The sequence below is a fragment of the Ovis aries genome, chromosome 22 (genome assembly GCF_016772045.2).
Source record: "Ovis aries strain OAR_USU_Benz2616 breed Rambouillet chromosome 22, ARS-UI_Ramb_v3.0, whole genome shotgun sequence".
NCBI classification, from domain to species: Eukaryota; Metazoa; Chordata; class Mammalia; order Artiodactyla; family Bovidae; genus Ovis; species Ovis aries.
This window is the reverse complement of record NC_056075.1, coordinates 19,978,035-20,002,798: the sequence shown is the minus strand read 5'-3', so window position 1 is coordinate 20,002,798 and position 24,764 is coordinate 19,978,035. Positions and strand designations below refer to the sequence as shown.

General features: G+C 37.4%; 1 protein-coding gene across 1 annotated transcript in view; it reads left to right on the top strand.

The window, feature by feature from the left end:
* HPSE2 (heparanase 2 (inactive)) overlaps nucleotides 1-24,764 on the top strand; it is a 695,926-nt gene that overhangs the window by 55,001 nt on the left and 616,161 nt on the right. Inside the window, exon 3 of the mRNA XM_042238951.1 lies at nucleotides 11,507-11,668. Within this exon, the coding sequence (XP_042094885.1) occupies nucleotides 11,507-11,668 (162 nt within the window). The remainder of the gene's footprint in view (nucleotides 1-11,506; nucleotides 11,669-24,764) is intronic.

Here is a 24,764-nt window from a genome sequence, read left to right as displayed (position 1 = left end):
TGCCCACTAGTGAGCCAGCACTAGCCCCAGGACCCCTCATGACTCCACAGACAGCCACCTTGTGACCCAGCTCCTCAACCAGCAGCCAGCAACTTCCACACAAGGCAGGGCCTGGTAATCAACTGAACCAAGGCCAGCCATGCCTACGAGACCACCCACAGTAGTAGTCCTCCAAAACAGGAGGACCCATGCAACCCACATAGGGGGCCTGCCTAGAGCATATGGTTTGGTGACCATATGGAGAGGAGAGTATGCTTCTTGAATGCATAGTATGTCTTACAAAAGGTGACTTCTCCAAGGTCTGGAAATGTAACCAACCTACCAGATATATAGAAACAAAAACAGCAAATCAGGCAAAATGCAGCAACAGAAACAAGTTTCAAATGCAAGAATAAAATAAGACTGCAGAAGAATTAAGTGGAGATAGGCAATCGACCCAATAAAGAGTTCAAGGTATTGATTATAAAGATGATCAAAGAATTTGGGAGAAGAATGGATCAAGAGTATGAGAAGTTAGAAATTTTAAACAAAGAGAAAATATAAAGATGAAGACCAAGCAGAGATGAAGGTTACATAACTGAGATAAAAAATACACTATAAGGGAGACTTCCCTTGTGGCCCAATGGTTAAGAATCCATCTGCCAATGCAAGGGACACAGGTCTAACTTGGTCTGAGAACTAAAATCCTGCATGCCAGGGGCAACTACGCCCTTGTTCCATGATTGCTGAAGCCCATGCATTCCAGAGTCTGCACTCTGCAACTTCTGGGTGCATGCCACAGTTACTGAAGCCCTCCTGCTCTGGCGGACATACTCTGCAACAAGAGAAACCATCACAATGAGAAGCCCACACACCCTGATTAGAGAGTAGCCTCTACTCACTGCAACCAGAGAAAGCTTGTGCACCACAACAAAGACCCAGCAGCCAAAAATACATTAAAAAAATACACTAGAAATAATAAGCTGTAATTTAAATGATATAGAGGAACAGATTAGTGAGCTGGAAGACAGAATAGTGGAAATCATTGAAGCTGAATGAAGAGAAAAAATGAGCACTGTATAAGAGACCTTTGAGACAACATCAGGTATATTAACATTCTCATTGTAGGGCTCCCAGAAGGAGAAGAGAGAGAGAGAAAATGGCAGAGAGCATATTTGAAGACATAAGAGTGGAAAACTTCCTTAAACTGGGGATAGAAACACATCCAGGTCCAGGAACCACAGAAAATTCCAAACAGGATCAATCCAAAAGGCCCACACCAAGTCACATTGTAACTAAAGTGGCAAAGATTAAAGATAAAGAATATTAAAAGCAAGAAGGGAAAAAGGAACGAGTTACCTATAAAAGAACTCCCATAAGGCTATCAGCAGACTTTTCAGTAGAAACTCTGTAGGTCAGAAGGGAGTTGCATGATATATTTAAAACTATGAGAGAGGAAAACCTACAACTGAGAGTACCCTGCCTGGCAAGGGTTTCATTCATATTTGGAGAGATCAAAAATTTTGCAGACAAGCAGAACCTAAAAGAGTTCAAAACGACAAAATCATCTTTACAAAAATGTTAAAAAGTGGAAAAGAAATGGTGGAAAAGAAATGGTAATAACTGGAAATGTGAAAATTATGAAAAGAAGCAGCTCTCTGGAAAGGCAAATACACAGTAAGGGTAGTAAGCCGGTGACATAACAAAGCAAGTGGGAACATTAAAGCACAAAAGTAGTAAAATGTCATCCATATCCACTGTCGGTAGTTAAGGGAAAAACACAAACATGTGGAAAGTAAGCAATATGCTACTAGACAACTAATGTATCAGTGAAGAAACCAAAGAAGAAATAAAAAATATCTGTAGACAAGTGAAAATGAAAACACAATGATCCAAAATTAACAGGAGATAGCAAAAGTAGTTCTAAGAAGGAAGTTTATAGTGACTTATGCTTTACCTCAGGAAAGAAGAAAAATATCAAAGAAACAAACTAACCTTACACCTAAAGGAACTAGAAAAAGAAGAAAAAACAAAACCCAAATTTGGCAGAAGGAAAGAAGTCATAAAGATCAGAGCTGAAATAAATGAAATAGAGACTAACAAAAAATAGAGAAATCAGTGGAATTAAGAGCCGGCTCTTAGAAAAGATAAACAAAATTGACAAACTAGACTCATCAAAAAAAAAAAAAAAAAAAGAGAGAGAGAGAGAGAGAAAGCCCAAGTCAGTAAAACCAGAAATGAAAAAGAATTTACAGCTGACAGCACAGAAATACAGAGGGTCATAAGAGATGGCTATACACCAATAAAATGTGCAACCTAGAAAAAAATGTTCAAATTTTTGGAAATATATAATCTCCCAACCAAATCAGGAAGAAAGTACAAATAGAATAATTAACAGTAATGATCAGTAGTAAAAATTCAAGACCAGATGCCTTCATAGTTGAATTCTACCAAACACTAATACCTATCTTTTTGAAACTACTCGAAAAAGTTTCAGAGAAAGGAACACTTCTGAACTTATTCTGTGAGGCCAGCATCACCCTGATACCAAAACCATACTGAAAAAAATCACACAAAAAAGAAAATTGCAGCCATTCCCTATATGAACATAGATGTAAAAATTCTCAACAAAATATAAGCTAACTGAATCCAACAGTGCATTAAAGGATCATACACAACGATCAAGTGGAATTTATCCTAGTAATGCAAAGATTTTTCAGTGCTCACAAATCAATCAATATGATACATCACATTAAGAAATCGGAGAATAAAGCCACGTGGTCATCTCAGTAGATGCTGAAAATGCTTTTGATAAAGTTCAACATCCAATTATGATAAAACAATTTCAGGAAAATTGGCATAGAGGAAACGTACCTCAATATAATAAAGGCCATTTATGATAAATGTACAGCTCTTAATAACATCATGTTCAATGGTGAAAAGCTGAGTGCATTTCCTTTAAGATGAGAAACAAGACAAGGATGTTTGTTTACTCTCATCACTTCTATTCAGCATAGTTTTGAAAGTCCTGGCCACAGAAATCAGAGAAGGAAAATAAATAAGAGGAATCCAAATTGGAAAGGAAGAAGTAAAACTGTCACTGTTTGCAGATGACATGATACTGTACATAGAAAATCCTAAAAATGCCACCAGAAGACTAATAGAGCTCATCAATGAATTTGGTAAAGCTGCAGGATACAAAATTAACATACATCTATTTGTTGCATCTCTATACAGCAACAAACTATCTGAAAGAGAAACTAAAGAATCCCATTTACAGTCACATCAAAAAGAATAAAATATCTAGGAAGAAACCTACCTAAGACCTGTACTAAGAAAACTTTGAAGATACTGGTGGAAGAAATTGAATATAACACAAACAGATGAAAAGATACTCCTTGTTCATGGATTGGAAGAATCAATATTGTTAAAATGATCATACTACCCCAGTCAGTCTGTAGATTCAATACAATCCGTATCAAAATACCAATGGCATTTTTTCCCTCAGAACTAGAACATTTAATTTTAAGATTTGTATGCAAGCACAAAGGACCTTGAATAGCCAAAACAATCTTGAGAAAGAGGAACAGATCCTGAGGTATTATGCTCCCTGACTTCAGATTGTACTACAAAGCTACAGTGATCAAAACCGAATGGTACTGGCACAAAAACAGACATAGATTAATGAAACAGAAGGGGGAATCCAGAAATAAACCCACATGTTTATGGTCAATTAATCTATGACAGAAAAGATAAGAATGTGCAATGGGGAAACACAGTCTCTTCAGTAAGTGGTGCTGGGAAAATTGTATAGCTACATGTAAATAAATTGAACTGGACTACTTTCTCACACAAAAGTAAATTCAAAGTGGTTTAAAGACCTAAATGTAAGAACAGAAACCATAAAGCTCATATAAGAAAACATAGGCATAACACTGTATGACACAAATGATGGAAAATTTTTTTGAATCTGTCTCCTAAGATAAAGAGAAATGAAAGCAAAAATAAACAAATGGATTTCAAAGCTTTTGCATGGCCAAGGAAACCATTGCCAAAATGAAAACAATCTACTGAATGGGGAAGAATATTTGTAAATCATATGACTGATTGGGAGTTGGTCACTGCTGTGATCTATCTATCTATCTTATCTTTATCCTTTCATCCGTTGATGGGTCAGTAGAATATTACTCAGCTGTAAAAAGATGAAATCTTGCCATTTGCAATAATATGGATGGACCTGGAGGGTATTATGCTTGGTGAAATAAATCTGAGAAAGACAAATACTGTGTGTTATCACTTACGTATGGCGTAATCTAAAAAATGAAACAAAAGAATGAATATAACAAAACAGAAAAGGCAGATATAGAGAACAAATTAGTGGTTATCAGTAGGTAGAGGGAAGGAAGGAGGGGCAAAATAGGGGCAAGAGATTAAGAAATACAAACTACCATGTATAAAATAAATAACCTGCAAGGATATATTGTACACCATAGGGAATATAGCCAACATTTTATAATAACTTTAAACAACTATTAATATAAAAATATTGAATCATGAACTTGTATACCTGAGATTAATATAATATTATGAATCAACTGTACCTCAAAAAAAGTCTATATTGCAAATCTATGTTTTCCACAAACATTGTTGAAATGTACTTTTAAAAAGTTTAGGATGTATGTTAGTCTGTGCCCATTGTTTTCTTACTATTCTTAATTTTATTTCAAGTTTCTGGATTAAATGAGGTTGAGGGTATCAGTTATTGCTTCTTCTGCCTTCTGAACAATACGTTTGTTAGATAGGAAATAGTTTAGTAGATATTCTGTTCTTTGAATTAGATTTCTATCAGAAGGTGTCAGGATAATTGAAACCCCTCTTTCTTCATATAGTGTATTTTGGAACAAGTTTTGTAATGTTTTTTTGGGAAAGTATCATCCATGTTTCTTTTCTGGATAGATTAGCTATAGTATGCTACTGTATAAGAAGGTTTTCTTTTTGGTTCCTCAGTTTTATTGATTACTATACTATTAAGTTCATGAGATTCTATATAGGAGTAACTTCTGGAACAATCAGTGAATTTGGCGTTGAAAATTTTGGGATTTGGGACTGAACCATGATTTCTGAACTTGAGCAAGTCGCTTAAGCTTTGTGGACCTCGGTTTTTCCATATATAATTTAGGGATAATAATGTTACTCATTATCATTTAGGATTACAAAACAGATTGTTGTTGTTCAGTTGCTAAGTTGTCTCTGACTGTTTGTGACCCCATGGACTGCAGCACGCCAGGTCTCCCTGTCCTTCACTACCTCCCAGAGTTTGCTCAAACTCATGTCCATTGAGTCGATGATGCCATCCAACCATCTCATCCTCTGCCACCCGCTTCTCCTTTTGTCTTCAATCCTTCCCAGCATTGGGTCTTTTTGAGTGAGGCAGCTCTTCAAATCAGGTGGCCAAAATATTGGAATGTCAGCTTCAGCATCAGTGAATGATTATTCCAATGAATATTCAGGACTTATTTCCTTTAGGATTGATTGGTATGATCTCCTTGGTGTCCAAGGGATGCTCAAGAGTCTTTTCCAGCACCACAGTTCGAAATATCAATTCTTCGGTGCTCAGTTTTCTTTATAGTACAATGCTCACATCCATTACATGACTACTGGAAAAAATCATAGCTTTGACTATACAGACCTTGGTCAGCAAAGTGATGTCTCTGCTATTTAATATTCTATCTAGGTTTGTCATATCTTTTCTTCAAAGGAGAAAACATCTTTTAATTTTATGGCTGCAGGTACCATCTGCAGTGATTTTCAGTTCAGTTCAGTTGCTCAGTCGTGTCTGACTCTTTGTGACCCCATGAATTGCAGCATGCCAGGCCTCCGGTCCATCACCAACTCCCGGAGTTCACTCAAATTCACATCCGTCGAGCTGGTGATGCCATCCAGCCATGTCATCCTCTGTCGTCCCCTTCTCCTCCTGCCCCCAATCCCTCCCAGCATCAGAGAGTCTTTTCCAATGAGTCCACTCTTCGCATGAGGTGGCCAAAGTACTGGAGTTTCAGCTTTAGCATCAGTCCTTCCAAAGAATAACCAGGACTGATCTCCTTTAGAATGAACTGGTTGGATCTCCTTGAAGTCCAAGGGACTCTCAAGAGTCTTCTCCAACACCACAGTTCAAAACCATCAATTCTTTGGTGCTCAGCTATCTTCACAGTCCAACTCTCACATCCATACATGACCACTGGAAAAACCATAGCCTTGACTAAATGGACTTTTGTTGGCAAAGTAATGTCTCTGCTTTTGAATATGCTATCTAGGTTGCTCATAACTTTCCTTCCAAGGAGTAAGCAACTTTTAATTTCATGGCTACAATCACCATCTGCAGTAATTTTGGAGCCCAAATAAATAAAGTCTGACACTGTTTCCACTGTTTCCCATCTATTTCCCATGAAGTGATGGGACCAGATGCCATGATCTTCATTTTCTGAATGTTGAGCTTTAACCCAACTTTTTCACTCTCCTCTTTCACTTTCATCAAGAGGCTTTTTAGTTCCTCTTCACTTTCTGTCATAAGAGTGGTGTAACCTGCATATCTGAGGTGACTGATATTTCTTCCGGCAATCTTGATTCCAGCTTGTGCTTCTTCCAGCTCAGCGTTTCTCATGATGTACTCTGCATATCATTTAAATAAGCAGGATGACAATATACAGCCTTGACGTACTCCTTTTCCTATTTGGAACCAGTCTGTTGTTCTATGTCCAGTTCTAACTGTTGCTTCCTGACCTGCATACAGATTTCTCAAGAGGCAGGTCAGGTGGTCTGGTATTCCCATCTCTTTCAGAATTTTCCAGTTTACTGTGATCCACACAGTCAAAGGCTTTGGCATAGTCAATAAAGCAGAAATAGATGTTTTTCTGGAACTCTCTTGCTTTCTTGATGATCCATTGGATGTTGGCAATTTGATCTCTGGTTCCTCTGCCTTTTCTAAATCCAGCTTGAACATCTGGAAGTTCATGGTTCACGTATTGCTGAAGCCTGGCTTGGAGAATTTTGAGCATTCCTTTACTAGTGTGCGAGATGAGTGCAATTGTGTGGTAGTTTGAGCATTCTTTGGCATTGCCTTTCTTTGGGATTGGAATGAAAACTGACTTTTTCCAGTCCTGTGGCCACTGCTGAGTTTTCCAAATTTGCTGGCATATTGAGTGCAGCACTTTCACATCATCATCTTCCAGGATTTGAATAGCTGAACTGGAATTCCATCAGCTCGCTAGCTTTGTTCGTAGTGATGCTTTCTAAGGCCCAGTTGACTTCACATTCCAGGATGTCTGGCTCTAGGTGAGTGATCACACCATCGTGATTATCTTGGTCATGAAGATCTTTTTTTGTACAGTTCTTCTGTGTATTCTTGCCACTTCTTCTTAATATCTTCTGCTTCTGTTAGGTCCATACCATTTCTGTCCTTTATCGAGCCCATCTTTGCATGAAATGTTCCGTTGGTATCTCTAATTTTCTTGAAGAGATGTTTAGTTTTTCCCATTCTGTTGTTTTCCTCTATTTCTTTGCATTGATCACTGAGGAAGGCTTTCTTATCTCTCCTTGTTATTCTTCAGAACTCTGCATTCAGATGCTTATATCTTTCCTTTTCTCCTTTGCTTTTCGCTTCTCTTCTTTTCACAGCTATTTGTAAGGCCTCCACAGACAGCCCTTTTGCTTTTTTGCATTTCTTTTCTTGATCTTGATTTCTTGGTCTTGATCCCTGTCTCCTGTATAATGTCACGAATCTCCGTCCATAGTTCATCAGGCACTCTATCTATCAGATCTAGTCCCTTAAATCTATTTCTCACTTCCACTGTATAGTCATAAGGGATTTGATTTAGGTCATACTTGAATGGCCTAGTGGTTTTCCCTACTTTTTTCAAATTTTCCCTACTTTCTTAAATTCAGAACCCTTCTGAATTTGGCAATAAGGAGTTCATGCTCTGAGGCACAGTCAGCTCACAGTTTTGTTTTTGCTGACTGTATAGAGCTTCTCCATCTTTGGCTGCAAAGAATATAATCAATCTGACTTCAGTGTTGACCATCTGGTGATGTCCGTGTGTAGAGTCTTCTCTTGTGTTATTGGAAGAGGGTGTTTGCTATGACCAGTGCGTTCTCTTGGCAAAACTCTATTAGCCTTTGCCCTGCTTCATTCTGTATTCCAACACCAAATTTGCCTGTTACCCCAGGTGTTTCTTGACTTCCTACTTTTGCATTCCAGGCCCCTATAATGAAAAGGACATCTTTTTTGGGTGTTAGTTCTAAAAGCTCTTGTAGGTCTTCATAGAACCATTCACCTTCAGCTTCTTCAGTGTTACTGGTTGGGGCATAGACTTGGATTACTGTGATATTGAATGGTTTGCCGTGGAAATGAACAGAGGTTATTCTGTCATTTTTGACATTGCATCCAAGTACTGCATTTCAGACTCTTTTGTTGACCATGATGGCTAGTCCATTTCTTCTAAGGGATTCCTGCCCACAGTAGTAGATATAATGGTCATCTGAGTTAAATTCACCCATTCCAGTCCATTTTAGTTTGCTGATTCCTAGAATGTCGACGTGCACTCTTTCCATCTCCTGTTTGACTGCTTCTAATTTGCGTTGATTCATGGACCTAACATCATAAGTTCCTATGCAATATTGCTCTTCACGGCATTGGACCTTGCTTCTATCATCAGACACATACACAACTGGGTATTGTTTTTTGCTTTGGCTCCATCCCTTCATTTTTTCTGGAGTTATTTCTCCACAGATCTCCAGTAGCATATTGGGCACCTACTGACCCGGGGAGTTCCTCTTTCAGTATCCTATCATTTTGCCTTTTCATACTGTTCATGGGGTTCTCAAGCAAGAAGTCTGAAGTGGTTTGCCATTCCCTTCTCCAGTGGACCACATTCTGTCAGACTTCTCCACCATGACCCTCCTGTCTTGGGTGGCCCCACATGGCATGGCTTAGTTTCATTGAGTTAGACAAGGCTGTGGTCTGTGTGATTAGATTGACTAGTTTTCTGTGATTATGGTTTGTGTGTCTGCCCTCTGATGCCTCCTACCATCTTCCTTGGGTTTCTCTTACCTTGGACTTGGGGTATCTCTTCTCAGCTGCTTCTGCAAAGCGCAGCCGCTGCTCCTTACCTTGGACGAGGGGTATCTCCTCACCGCCGCCCCTCCTGACCTGAACATGAAGTAGCTCCTCTCGGCCCTCCTGCGCCTGCACAACCACCTCTCCTTGGACATGGGGCAGTGATTTTAGAGCCCAAGAAATAAAATCTGCCACTATTTCCATTTTTTCTCCATCTATTTGCGATGAAGTGATTGGACCGGAATGTTGAGTTTTAAGCCAGCTTTTTCACTCTCTTCTTTCACCTTCATCGAGAGGCTCTTTAGTTCCTCTTTGCTTTCTGTGATAAGGGTGGTATCATATACACATCTGAGGTTATTGATATTTTTCCCGGCAATCTTGATTCCAGCTTGTGCTTCATCCAGCCTGGCATTTTGCATGATATACTCTGCATATAAATTAAATAAGCAGGGTGACAATATACAACCTTGACATATCTTTGCCAATTTTGAATATTTCCACTGTTCCATGTCTGGTTTCAACTGTTGTTTCTTGACCTGCATACAGGTTTCTCAGGAGGCAAGTTAAGGTGGTCACAACAAGAGAAGTCACTGCAATGAAAAGCAATCAGAAGCCTGTGCACCACAACAAAATAGACTAGGGTTTCAAAAATAGCTTACTGTTTATGGTTTGGGCTTCCCTGGCGGCTCAGATTGTAAAGAATCTGCATGCAGTGCAGGGGACCTGGGTTAGGAAGATACCCTGGAGAAGGGCATGACAACCCACTCCAGTATTCTTTCCTGGAGAATTCCCATGAACAAAGGAGCCAGGAGGGCTACGTTCCATGGGGTCACAAAGGGTTGGACACAACAGAGCAACTGAGCACACATTAATGGTGTATACAAATAGTGCCTTTACATTACATAACAAATATGATAGCTCAGTAATGGCCTTAGGGGCATAAGCTCGTCTCATCTTCCTGTTCACCATCTTTAGTATGTAAGGCTTTTGCCCTTGTGCTTTTTGAGTCATTGCCACAAAATGGCTATTATAACTTTGGGCCTTTTGTTATAGTTCAGACATAAAGAATAGAAAGGACTAAAATGCTCAAGGGAAAAAACTGTTTTTTTCTTAGTGAGGTTCTCTCTTTTAATTTGGCCAGGGAATCCCCTAGGGATATATGCCTGCAGTGCATTGGTCAGAAGTGTGTTACATGGCTACTTATGACTTTCAAGGAAAGCTTGGGGATTGTATGTTTTGGCTCTTCAGTCTCTATAGTAGAGGAAGCAAAGGTGAATATACTGTGTTTAGGATATAGGTCAGCTAGTCAACAATGTTTGCTTTCGTCAGTGGTTCAAAGGATTTAACGATGCACTGTATTTTAAAAATTTTATAGAGTGTAATTTAAATAAATGGTATTTATTATTTCTCTTAGCTTCAATTATGATCTTGTAAACTAGAGTTATTTTTTATTTTATTCTAATTTTATATTCAAGGCTCAGAATATCTTCGAGATTAGTTACTTACTTGATTGTTAAATGAGTTCATCTTGTTGCCTACATCGTAGAAATTAGTATAAATATGTTTATGTATAAATATTGCATTATTTCCAACCGGCTTCTGTGTTTTTATCTAAAGGGAGTGAGCACTATTCTCACATTTGGGTAATCTTTGTGAACCATACATCCTAATGCTCAATTGTCATTAGTTTGTTTTTATATCTGAGCTTCTCTTTTAGGGCTCTTTTGATATGTTTGAAAATCTTTTGCACAGAATGATGGCCCACCATTCATGTCTCCTGCCTTGCTCTCTCTTAGATGTCAATGATATTGCTTAAAGAGCCAAATCTTTCCTATAGGTACTATTGACATGGGCATTAGTTTTTCTTTTCCAAAGCCATAGGTGTCAACAGTTTTTTTTTTTTTAATTTTTAGCATTTTCTCCCTAAAATCCTTCTGTTAGTTATGTAAAACTTGAAAGTTTCTAGAGTTACCTTTCAGATTGCTGCATGACAATGACCTTCATAGTCGCTAGTATTCAGGCAAGATTGTATTATTTCTCCCCGTGGTAAAAGATGTAAAGAAAAGACCCTAGTTTCAAATAATGAAGTCATTCTTCATTAAAAAAAAAAAAATGCCCCAAGAGGTAAATAATTCTGGTGGTGAGCTGAGAAGGGGAACGAAGGAGTGAGAATCTTAAATGAGGTCAGAGAAAACTAAGAAACAGAAATCTCTGAAGATTTTGGAAATGACCAGAGGAATTTTTAGGATGGATTGTGAAGTGGGAGACAGTTCAGGTTTATTATTTCTGAATCTTTTCATTTTGATGAAAATGTAGTAGTTTACAAATTCTGTCATATTGGGTGAAGCAGGACTTTGTATATATAGTTTCTGTTTGTTTGTTTTTGCTGCCTGCCTTCCTTCTTTTTTTTTTTAGACATTGTTCGAAGTGATGTTGCCTTGGATAAACAGAAAGGCTGCAAGATTGCCCAGCACCCTGATGTTATGCTGGAGCTCCAACGGGAGAAGGCAGCTCAGATGCATCTGGTTCTTCTAAAGGAACAATTCTCCAATACTTATAGTAATCTTATATTAACAGGTAAGGATATTGGAGTCGGCTGAAATCTTAGAGCTCTGTAGATTGATGGTCTCCATTGGTTAGCAGCTTGATGCTTGGGAGACACTGAAGTGGGATTCAGATGAGCTGTCTGTCTCTTTGCACATATCCTTTTTAAAATCATGATGAGTATTCATATAAAATATTTATTATATTTTGCAGATGTATTTTGACTTGAGGTTATGGGTGGTTTGGCATGTGTGTTCTCAAAAGAAGGACCAATGAAAACCTAATGAAGCCTTGTAAAAATATGACTTTTTAGATGTGTGCCAATAGATTTGAGAGAATTACTAAATTTGGTGTCTAAGAAGCAGCTATTTTCCTCTTTCTGTGTATGCCCTTTCTGTGAACCCAGTGAATATAAAGATGAAATGTAAAAGAGATAATGATCCACAGGCAGAGCTGAGAATGTTCTATTTTTGGGAGAGTTTGAAACTATCTAGGGAATTTGATTTTCTTTTTAAGAGCAAAGAGGCAATAAGACTGAGCCATATTCACTTACTTCCTTGGTTCTAGGAGGGAAGTGAATATGTGTGAAAGTTTAAGGAGAAACAACTTTTTGCAGGGCTGCTGCAAACTTTGCTAGTAAAGAGCATGTGAGTTGCATGCCTTTGTTAAACTTTGGAAAAAATTCTAGTAGTACACTATAGTGTGAGAATCATGAGGGACTTGTGATGAACTAAGAAGAGCAGTCTGAGTTACCTCCATTTTCCTAAGGGTACGCAAGGCAGATCTGCATTATATTGATTCAGATAAACTTTAATAAATCAAAGTGTATGTTTTTTCTTGTTTATGAATATTAAAAATTTAAAGATGCAATGTCTGATGAGCAATGAACATCTCACACTTACTTTTGTAAGCTCCAAGTTAGGAAAATTAAAAAATTTTTTACAAACTTGCTGGCATTTCACCAGGAATTACTGAGTGGCAACCAAGTTGTTTTGCTTTTGAAAAAGTGCAAGTCTCTACTAAGTTTCCATCTTGTAACTGGTGAAAAACCCAACAGCGTAAGATGAAAGCCAGATTTAAATGTGACTTTAGAGAGCAGAAAAGAGGATTATGGATTTCATAAGTATAGGCCCTATTTTTTGTTCTTGGATAGGTCATTAAGGAGGGAAAACTTTAAAGTGATTTATGGCTAATAAATCCTAAATTGGTTAGTAAAACTATGTTTAAGTTTAGATGTTTGGAAAGAACATATTTTTCTCCAAATTTCTTTAGTCTACCTCAGATGTACAAATGTACATGTGTATAGTATTTTCCAATTTAGTTATTCTAACATTTTTAAGCGTACATTAGAGAGGTCAAATCCTGTGTTCTTTAATGTGGCATAGAAAGAGTTTAGGGTAATTCTAATCCTAAACTGTGCATCCAGAGTGTGGCTTGAAGGCATATTATCTTTGAAAACACAAATGCTCTATTGAGTTCAATGGAATCTTTTTTAATTCTCAGTAACATAATCCCTTTGGATGTTTATTCACAGTTCAAACTGTTGGAATCAACATTGTCAACTTTTACCCTGACAACTTGCTTACTTTCTACTAAACAAACTTACCCTAGAGAAGAGCCTCTTTCCTGCTCTCACTTCTCCCAAGCTGCTTCAAAGAGCCCTCAGGCATTTTCCACATTTTTCACCCAAATGCCTGTGCAGAGGTGGTACCTTGCTGCAGACAGAGCATTTGGTGTGCCCTGGTTTGTTTACATGAAAGTTCGAAAGGTTTTGGTTCCAGGTGTTGGGAAGAGATGGAGTCATTTCGTTTTAGCACCAGTGGTAAAACTATTTTAATATCTTTTAACTAACTCTTTGATTTTACACAGTGTGGTTTTCTAATTGTTATGAAGTTTAATCCTTGATTTCTTGTATAAATTTTGAGAACATGGTCTCCAGACAGCTAAACATAATATTTAAACATAACTAAACTAACTTTTGTAAATATTTCCCTTTTCGGTGATGAATGTATATTGGTAAGGAGGGTGAGGTTGAAGGGGCAGAGACCTCTCAAATGAAGTGACTTTCTTTACCAACATTTTCAGAACACCTACCCTAGGATTTCTGCTTGGTGATGTTTCACTTATTTTGTATAACTGTGGCATAATGTTTGAAATATCTGCGATGAAAGTTTGTGGGAACAGGATGAGGAAACTGGGCCTCCAAAATCTCAGAAGTAGATCACTCAACCTCTCTCCCCAACTATTTACAGAATTTCATGTATATGGGTAGCAGTGTATCATAATTGTTTCCTGCTGGTGGTCAGTTATTGGTATAGTCTTTATTTTTAAATTGGACAACTAAGATAACAGTAGAGGAAAAAATTAATAAAGTGATTCAAATGTCAGTATAGTAAGAAATTAATAAAGTGATGGAAATGACAGCTGCTTAAAAGTGTACTAAAAATGATGGCTATTACCCCTACCTCACAAATAAGCCCTCATTCTTAGGTATTCCGTCTTAGTTGATCATACTGACATCATTGAGATGAGAGGTATGCCTCCATATTCTGCATTCTAGCTCACGATCTCTCTTAAACAGCCATCCCTCAGATGACGGCAAACGATATTCTAGCTCTGAGGATCTTCTAAACAACCTTACGGTCCTAGTGACAACTCAGTCGATAGAAACAACTAGTCCTCATTATATTTTTTAAATACTGGATTGTATTTTTGCCTGATACTAAACATGTCTTAATATCTTCATGTGAATGATTTACATGGTATGGGAAATAATGTTAGCCTTACCTAATCTAAAGGGTTTTTGAAATAAACTCTTAAGGTTGTATGAAGGTGATGGAGGAATTCCAGGAGAACTTCAGTGATAGAACTGTTTTAAATATGCTGTATTCTTTCACACTAACTCTTCAACACATGCATGTAATCTTGTCCTGTATTACCCTGTAGCTTCTTGAATCTGAGAGTAGTAAATATCACTGTGCATGTTACTCAAGGAGTGATAAATGAAAGTGAAAGTTTGGTAGGTGACTTTAAGAAAGAGTAGGAATCATAACTTCTGTATCTTTGTGCTTTCATGATTCTTACTGTGATAATTTTCAATGTTTGTTGAAAATGTTCTGCTATATACACAATGAATAAATTCACTCAAAGACTACTTCTTAAGGGTTGATTTGGATGTCTGTTAGGTTTGAATAGGTTCACATATATTATTTGTCTCCCTTCCCTTGGCAAACCCCTCTCTTTTAAGGTATAAATTGAACTTTTGTGGCAGATGCCTGTACTATAATCAAATGAAAGCAGAAAATAAAAAGTTAAAAGCCAGCCTTATGGGGCAATATGCTTTCTAGGATTTTGTTTAGAACATAAACTCCCAGAAGGCAAGGAATATCATATTTGTGCAAATATGCATATTGTGCTGCATCCTGCATGGTGAGTAGAACATAGTGAATGATCCTGAAATGAAGTCAAGTTTTGAAAAATTTATGTTGTAAAGTCATCTAGTCAACTCTCATTTCCAAGCAGCCTGAAATATGTAGCCCTTGTAAATGGATGGCACTCGTCAAGATGCTTTCCAAAATTCTTTTTTGAGGATTCTTGTCATGTTATTTGGAGAAGGCAATGGCACCCCACTCCAATACTCTTGCCTGGAAGGTCCCATGGATGGAGGAGCCTAGTGGGCTGCGGTCCATGGGGTCGCTAAGAGTCGGCACCACTGAGCGACTTCACTTTCGCTTTTTACTTTCATGCACTGCAAAGGGCAATGGCACCCCACTCCGGTATTCTCGCCTGGATAATCCCAGAGACGGAGGAACCTGGTGGGCTGCCGTCTAAGGGGTCGCACAGAGTCGGACACGACTGAAGTGACTTAGCAGCAGCAGCAGCAGCAGCAGCAGTCATGTTATTGTCTGATACTATAGGTTTTGTACTTCTTCTTTCTGTAATTAGATTTCAAAGTAGACTGGAATTCCTATGGTTAGCTTTACTGTATTACTGTGAAAATGAATTGAGCAAAAGAAGCTCATACTTCCCTGTTATGGTCAATCTTTCTAACTTCAGCTGACCAAAGGGCTCAAATAAGTGGAATGAAAATTGTTCTTTCAGTTTTCAAAGGACAGGATCCAGATCTGTTTAATTATTTGCATTATATAGTATAGTATTGAGGGCTTCCCAGGTGTTGCTAGTGGTAAAGAACCTACCTGCCAGGGCAGGAGATGTGAAATGTGGGCTCTGTCCCTGGTGGAAGATCCCCTGGAGGAGGACAGAGCAACCCACTTCAGTATTCTTGCCTGGAGAATCCCATGGATAGAGAAGCCTGGCAGGCTGCAGTCCACAGAATCTCAGAGTTAGACATGACTGCAGAGGCTGAGCACACATGCAAGCATGGCTATTTCATAGTTGTTTAAGTGATCTTCTATTGCTAGGCATCAGTGGCGTCTCTAATTTTTAATGATTATAAATGATGTTGTGATGAACAGCATTGAATATATATCTTTGTGCAATGCCTGTGAGTATGAGTGCTGTGTCAAGGGAATGCACATTTAAATTTTTGATGCATTTAGTAAGTTGACTTTCAGAAAGGTCATGCTGGTTTATACAGTGTATGAGATAACTCATGTCTTTGCTCATACTGATTATTTTCCAATCTTTTATCTGTGTTACTGTAATAGAAAGTGATTGATATTGCATTGCATTGTTTTAAATTACATTTCATTGGTTAACCAGTGAGGTTAATAATCTTTTTACACTGGTTGCCATTTTTATTTCTTCTATGAATTGTACATTTCTTTAGCCTATGTTTTTAATTGAGTTGTTGGTCAATTTATTATTGAATAAGCAGGTCATTTTTTATATTAAGGATATTAATCTTTTGTTATGCATATTGCCAAAAAATGTATTCTTGGACTTTTAGAGTTTATCTTTGTCATATATATAAATGACTAATGCTTTCTTTCACTTTCACTAAGTATAGTTTTCACTAAGTAATTGTTTTTTCATTTTGTTTTATTTTTTCTCTCTCTCCCTTTCTCTGTGTTTATCCTGACAGGCTAACAGTTTGAGGATTGTCTCTATCCTGCCCTGCGTGTTCCTACTCTAGAACTAGGTATTATAATGGAGTTTGGTTCTGCTCTCTAATGATATTGGGGATGTTGTACATCTAGTTCCTGGGCAGCATAACCTGCCTGAGTTATGTACTTTGCTTTTTTCTTGGTGCTATTTTTGGGAATCTTTGTCTTGGAGTGTGTCAGAACTAGAGGAATAGTGTTCTGTTCTTGTATTTGAATAATAAGATAATGAGTGTGCAGATACTTCATAGTCAGAGGTTTGTTTCACCTATTTATAAATGAAGGAATCATAGTGATCCCTTGGTATAGAAATGTGTAAATGGTTAGGCAGCTTTTAATTCTACCTCATGTATTGATTCAGCATGTGAGTTTTGAAATCAGATAGTCTGAGTTTGATTCTACTTAACAGCTCCCTTACCTTGGGAAGTTTTTTAATCCTCTGTTTAGCTTTAATTTCTTCAAATGATTGTATCTTACATACTTTAGAGACTTGTTTGAAGATTAAATGAGGTTTTGTACATAATTCCTTAGCGTAGTGCCTAAAACACAGTAAATATTCACTAAATGTTAGATTTCATTATTGTGATTAATCTTACAATGTTTTCAAATGCACATATTACTCTTGGGTAACTTTGTTGCTTTTGTGGTACTGAAATCTCTCTGCTTTAAGATGTCAATTGACACAGTATGGTAAGATAAAACTAATCAGAAACAGTTTTGAACTGTGCTATTAATTTATGGTAGTTTCATGATAAATCTACCACTCTGAACCTTAGATTCTTAGTTGTCTAGGATGTGTATAATAATTAGTAAAATAAAGCATGAGACACTCTGTCCCCTGGAAAATGAAAGTCTGGAAATGTGTCATATGTGGGAAGTTTTGTTCAGAATGTTTTGATCAAGCATTTTAAGTTCTTTGAAAGCATGATACTAACTAGATGAATATTAGTTGGTATTAGAATTATCCCTGAATACCTGAAAATGAGGTATAATACCTCCTCTGAGGATGAGCAGAACATCAATTAGATGGTATTTTACATATTAAAATAAGCCCAGTGCTATTATCAAAACAGTGAGATATCTGCATAAAAGTCAGTGGCCATACATAAGTGCATAATCATGAAGTTATGTGGCACATGATTAGAAGTTCCCCTTTTCTCCAGGTCTTTTTGGTTTTAAGTACAAATATACATACTCTGTTGCTTGTAAGTCCTTATATGAACTATTACATAAGTGAAGATTCTTTTTGAACTCAATTCTTACTACTATATTCAACAGACATAAATTACATTTCAGTAAATGTGATCAGGAAAAAAAAGGTAACATAGGAGAAAAAGATATAATTGCAAAAACTGTTCATTTGTACATTACAACCATTGTACTGGCAATAGCACAGAGAATCACTAAAGAATATATATATATTTCAAGTGGTCACATTCTGCTTCTCTCCGAATTAAACTTGGGAGCATTGATTAATTTCTGTTCCAAGTTGGTAGAATCTTTGTCTTTCTGAATCACAGAGTGAGCTTCCTTGTTTTCAGGAGTCTTTGTGTTAGGAGACTTGAGGAGATGATCATTACTTCCTGCTTTTCACCCATATTCTATAAAAGATGATGTTGGAAGGAGTCCTTTGAATTTATTTATATATTAGCGCTCCTGTTTTCTTCTATGAGAAGCAGTTTCTCATAGGATCCTTCATTTAGGTTGATGGCATCACATCAAAGCATAATTAAATAAAATGCAGATGGTGATTGCAGCCATGAAATTAAAAGACGCTTACTCCTTGGAAGAAAAGTTATGACCAACCTAGATAGCATATTCAAAAGCAGAGACATTACTTTGCCAACAAAGGTCCGCCTAGTCAAGGCTATGGTTTTTCCAGTGGTCATGTATGGATATGAGAGTTGGACTGTGAAGAAAGCTGAGCGCCGAAGAATTGATGCTTTTGAACTGTGGTGTTGGAGAAGACTCTTGAGAGTCCCTTGGACTGCAAGGAGATCCAACCAGTCCATTCTGAAGGAGATCAGTCCTGGGAGTTCTTTGGAAGGAATGATGCTAAAGCTGAAACTCCAGTACTTTGGCCACCTCATGCGAAGAGTTGACTCATTGGAAAAGACTCTGATGCTGGGAGGGATTGGGGGCAGGAGGAGAAGGAGACGACAGAAGATGAGATGGCTGGATGGCATCACCGGCTCGATGGACATGAGTTTGAGTGAACTCCGGGCATTGGTGATGGACAGGAAGGCCTGGGGTGCTGCGATTCATGGGGTCGCAAAGAGTCGGACATGACTGAGTGACTGAACTGAACTGAACTGAATTTTTTTGGACGGTGAATTAAGTGTGGATAGCCCTCTGCAAATCTGGTTGAATCCAACAGTGGATTTTAGTGTATTTAGGTCAGTGATCTCTAAGGTCCAGGTAGATGTGGCAAAGGATGTATAGGCGCTCCAGGCTATGTATGAAGAAATCCATCGAGTCAACATTTTCTGATTACTAGAGTTAACTTGTCAGAAGGTTATTAGTTTTATACATTTTAAAATTCTGAGAATAGGGTGAGAATTTTCCTATTTGAGAGGAACTGACAATGTTCCATCATCTGTTAGTTTAAGCATATTTAAACATATGGCAGTTCAATGTGCACAGCCAAGTGGACTTAAAGAGGCTTTTGAAAAGAAACATAATTAAATATAATTCTATTAAAAATAATGCCAGCACGAAGCAACAGCAAGAAATTTGAAAAACTGAGTTCACCTTTTAGTAAAAACTTTGTCAGCCACAGAATGCAGTAAACATGATCTGGCAATATACTGTCCAAAAAAATGCCTGAATTATCAAGAAGACTATTTGAAAATCAAATTTACATGTTATTTTTAATAATATGTGTTATTGAAAGTTTATCTAATGTCCAGAAATTATTATTAATACTATTTTAAGAATCGGAGCAAAAAGGTGTTTGAATCATTGTTAAAAAAAAACACAAAAAACATTGTTGATGAATTTGAAATTTCTATTTTGATCTATGTTTTATAATGTAACTAAAATATTACTGCAATGGTGCATAAGTTGTATATGTATGTGTCACATATATGTGATTTTATGTTACATTTGGATTATTTGTGATAAAAATATTTTACTGGTATGAAATAAAAAATGAAGGGACCAGAAACCTGTGAAGTCCTCTATTCCTCACAGGAGTATAGGAAACTAGATATGAATAGGAACCTTAGGGTTAATAGGAACCTTAGGACCTAGGATTTGATCCTGCGCTTACCATGTACTAGTGTGAACTTGGGTAAATTACTTAATTTCATTCCCATTTGTAAAATAGAGAAAATAATATCTTACATAGTTTGTGAGGACTGGATTAATGTTATAAGTTCTTAATATAGAGCCATATGCTCAACGAATGTTAGTTATTTTGTTATTATTTTAATTATTGTATTATTAATAATAAAGAGATTGTCTTTTTGGGAATCTTCCATAAATAAGCTTATGTCTAAGGTACTGTCACAATGCAAAGTGAGAGGAACTAAATAGATTCCAAAAGAAGTAAGTCCTTGAGTTTTATGATTATTGTCAGAAGTAAAGTTTTCTGTGCATTTGTTTTGTGTGTGTTGTGCGTGTGTTTGTATAAGGGTCTAGATTTTGGAGGAAGTAAAGAGTTTATTGTAGAGATTCTAAGGGCAAGAGCACATGAACACACTTGCCCACTCGCCACACTTCTTCCCTAGAGCAGCTCTTTTCTCTGTTAGGGTTCTAAAAAGGAGAAATGCAGCTATTCTATAGTTTCTTTAGTCTTTGGATCATTTCCTTTGAATGTAATGACCTCAGCTGTTGTAGGTTACATGTTCCTTTTCTTAGTATGAAGAAAAGTTAGCAGATTTGCAGGTAAAGCTTCACACATAATCTGGGTAAGTGTGGAAGTAAGATGGGAGTAGGAAGTGATAAATTGTACTATGCAGGGAAAAATAGCATTTTGTTCATTTGAATAGACCTTTGATTGTCCTATGACTTACGTTGTAAAATATATTGCTGTTACAGTGATTGATAGATGGTGCATTGGGGAGAAGATGTCAAAATTGAGAGATCTGGATTTCTTTTTGCTTTATGTGTATCCTTGGGGCAAGCTTCAGCTTTCTCATTCATAAATTTAGAATTATAGTATCTGCCTTTTGTCAATATTCTTTTAGTCCGTGTCTAAACACCTATCATTAGTTAGAGCCATGCTAACCATGGGATCTGTGGATGATAAGACATGGTCTGATTCCTGCCCTCCCTGGAAATGTAGTCCAATAAGAAGATAAACAGGCAGACAATTATGGCTCACTGTGGTTAGGTCTGTATTAAAGGAATAGGAGTGTGAATTGACATAGGAGAATCAGAGGGGCTTTTATGAAGGAAATGGTGCTAATGATCTCTAAGTTTCCTACTTTTATTTTAAAATTCTGGTTAGCATGTGCTTCAGAAATTAAGGACTGTTTGGCAAACTGAAAGGGATTAGGACAGGAGGAGTTTTCTTCAAATTTGTTGATAGCCTCTGATGCTTTCAAAAATAATTTAATCCATTTGAGTTTATTTTTGTGTATGATTTTAGAGACCGTCTTAATTTCATTTTTTTACATATGGTTGTCCAGTTTTCCCAGCACCATTTACTGAAGAGACCTGTCTTTTCTTCATTATATTGTCTTGCCTCCTTTGTCTTAGATTAATTGACCATAGAAAAGTGAGAGTGAAGTCACTCAGTCATGTCCTACTCTTTGCAACTCCATGGACTGTAGCCTACCACCTTCCTCTGTCCATGGGATTTTTCCAGGCAAGAGTACTGGACTGGGCTGCCATTTCCTTCTGCAGAGGATTTTCCTGACCCGATGATCGAACCCGACTCTCCCGCATTGTAGGCAGACGCTTTACTGTCTGAGCTACCAGGGAAGGTGTGTGGGTTTATTTCTGGGCTTTCCTTCCTGTTCCTTTGATCCATGTATCTGTTTTTGTGCCAGTATCCTACTGTTTTTATTACTTTAGCTTTTTAGTATAGTCTGAAGTCAAGAGAGCCTGATTCCTTCAGTTCCATTTTTCTTTCTCAAGATTCTTTTGGCTATTCAGGGTCTTTTGTGTCTCCCTACAAATTTTAAAAACTAAAAACTTTTTTCTAGTTCTGTGAAAAATGACGCTGGTAATTTGAAAGACCTAGATAAATATAATAGATACTGTAAAACTCTTAGAGGAAAACAGGTAGAACATACTTTGACAGAAATTGCAGCAATATATTTCTTGTTTCATCTTTTAGAGTAATAGAAATAAAAACAAAAATAAACAAATGGGACCTAATTAAACTCAAAAATTTTTGCACAGAAATAGAAACCATAAACAAAATGAAAAGGCAACCCAAAGAATGGGAGAAAGTATTTGCAAATAATGCAACTGAAAAGGGGTTAATCTCAGAAATTTACAAACAGTTCATGCAGCTCAGTATTAAAAAAAAACAAACAAACAACCCAATCAAAAAATGGTCAGAAGACCTAAACAGACCTTTCTCCAAAGAAGACATACAGATGGTCAACAGGCACATGAAATGTTCAATATCTTTAATTACTCGAGAAATGCAAATTAATACTACAATGAGGTATCACCTCACACCAGTCAGAATGGCCGTCATCAAAAAGTCTACAAACAATAAATGCTGGAGAGGGTGTGGAGATAGGAGAACCCTCCTACACTGTTGGTAGGAATGTAAATCAGTAATAGCCACTATGGAAAACAGTATGGAGGTCCCTCAAAAAGCTAAAATATAGAACTACTATGATCCAACAATTCTAAGTGAAATATGTCAGGCAGAGAAAGACAAATATGATATTGCTTATATGCAAAATCTAAAATAAATGATACAAATGAACTTATTTACAGAACAGAAACAGACACACAGACATTGGAAACACAGTTATGGTTACCAAAGTGGGAAGGAGGGAGGGATAAATTGGAGTTTGGGATTGACATATATGCACTACTATATTTAAGATAGATAACCAACAAAACCCAACTATATAGCACAGGGAGCCAAAGCCTTTGACTGTGTGGATCACAATAAACTGTGAAAAATTCTGGAAGAGATGGGAATACCAGACCACCTGACCTGCCTCTTGAGAAAACTATATGCAGGTCAGGAAGCAACAGTTAGAAATGGACATGGAACAACAGACTGGTTCCAAATAGGAAAAAGTGTGCGTCAAGGCTGTATATTGTCACCCTGCTTATTTAACTCATATGCAGAGTACATCATGAGAACCGCTGAGCTGGAAGAAGCACAAGCTGGCATCAAGATTGCCGGGAGAAATATCAATAACCTCAGATATGCAGATGACACCATCCTTATGGCAGAAAGTGAAGAGGAACTAAAAAGCCTCTTGATGAAAGTGAAAGAGGACAGTAAAAAAGTTGGCTTAAAGCTCAACATTCAGAAAACTAAAATCATGGCATCAGGTCCCATTATTTCATGGGAAATAAATGAGGAAACAGTGGAAAGAGTGTCAAACTTTATCTTTTTGGGGTTCAAAATCACTGCAGATGGTGACTGCAGCCATGAAATTAAAAGACGCTTACTCCTTGGAAGAAAAGTTATGACCAACCTAGATAGCATATTCAAAAGCAGAGACATTACTTTGTCAACAAAGGTCAGTCTAGTCAAGGCTATGGTTTTTCCAGTGGTCATGTATGGATGTGAGAGTTGGACTGTGAAGAAAGCTGAGCGCCGAAGAATTGATGCTTTTGAACTGTGGTGTTGGAGAAGACTCCTGATAGTCCCTTGGACTGCCCGGGCGATCCAACCAGTCCATCCTAAAGGAGATCAGTCCTGGGAGTTCTTTGGAAGGAATGATGCTAAAGCTGAAACTCCAGTACTTTGGCCACCTCATGCGAAGAGTTGACTCATTGGAAAAGACTCTCTGATGCTGGGGAGGGACTGGGGGCAGGAGGAGAGGGGGACGACAGAGGATGAGATGGCTGGATGGCATCACCAACTCAATGGATGTGGGTTTGGGTGAACTCCAGGAGTTGGTGATGGACAGGGTGGCCTGGCGTGCTGCAATTCATGGGGTCGCAAAGAGTTGGACACGACTGAGCGACTGAACTGAACTGAGTGAGATGCCTTCTTAGAAAAATGAGTCCAGTGGATCCTTAGTGTTCATTTTTTTCCCCTTTTCTCATTCTAAGAAAACCAGACAAGTTCAGTGTGCAAGTCCCTGGGAGATATGTATTTAATGTTCATCCAGAAGTTTCATGACAATTCCAACAGTATTCTGTTGTGATTTTGAGCAGTCTTTTTATCAATCACTTTTTAACTGAAAATCAAATATATAAAGGTACAGTGCTGGGAGCCATCGAGAAAAAGAAGTTAAATATATATTCTTGATTTCCAGAGTAGCTAAAACAAAGTATTAAATATTGGTTTAAGAATAAGCACCAATATAAAATATCATTTAAAATGACAAATTTAATCACAAATGTGAAATTAAATTGTTACAGTTTATGTTTAGTGTTGGCTGAGGTCAAGGAGGACATGGTTGTTGAGAAAGACATGGTTCCTTTGGGAAAGGAGTCTATGAGAGAGCAGTAACTCATTTTCCAAATTAACTGAGAAATGGCAAAGGGCTAGAAAACCAATGACAGAAAATTAAAAAAAATTATAGTGGCAGAATAGAAACTGATCAGTATATAAAAATGTAGTTAACTTTTCAGAACTGATTAGTCTGTTTAAAGGAAAGTTTAAATAGCCTGTTTCAAATGATGCCTAGACTATTATCAGATTAATGTCACAGAAAAGAACATTGAACATGATCTAGAAAAATTAGTGAAGATTAGCAAATTCTTAAAACATAGGAGTCAGAAAGGCCAGCAGGACTAGAATTCTGATGTTAATATCAACAGTAGGGGTTTCAAAATAAGTTTTTTAAGTCTCAGCTTCCTCAGCTATAAAATGGGGAGTTTCATAGATTACTGTGAAGGTTAAGTAATATGCATGCTTAGGGATTGGGGCTTTCCTGGTGGCTCAGATGGTAAAAAGTCCACCTGCA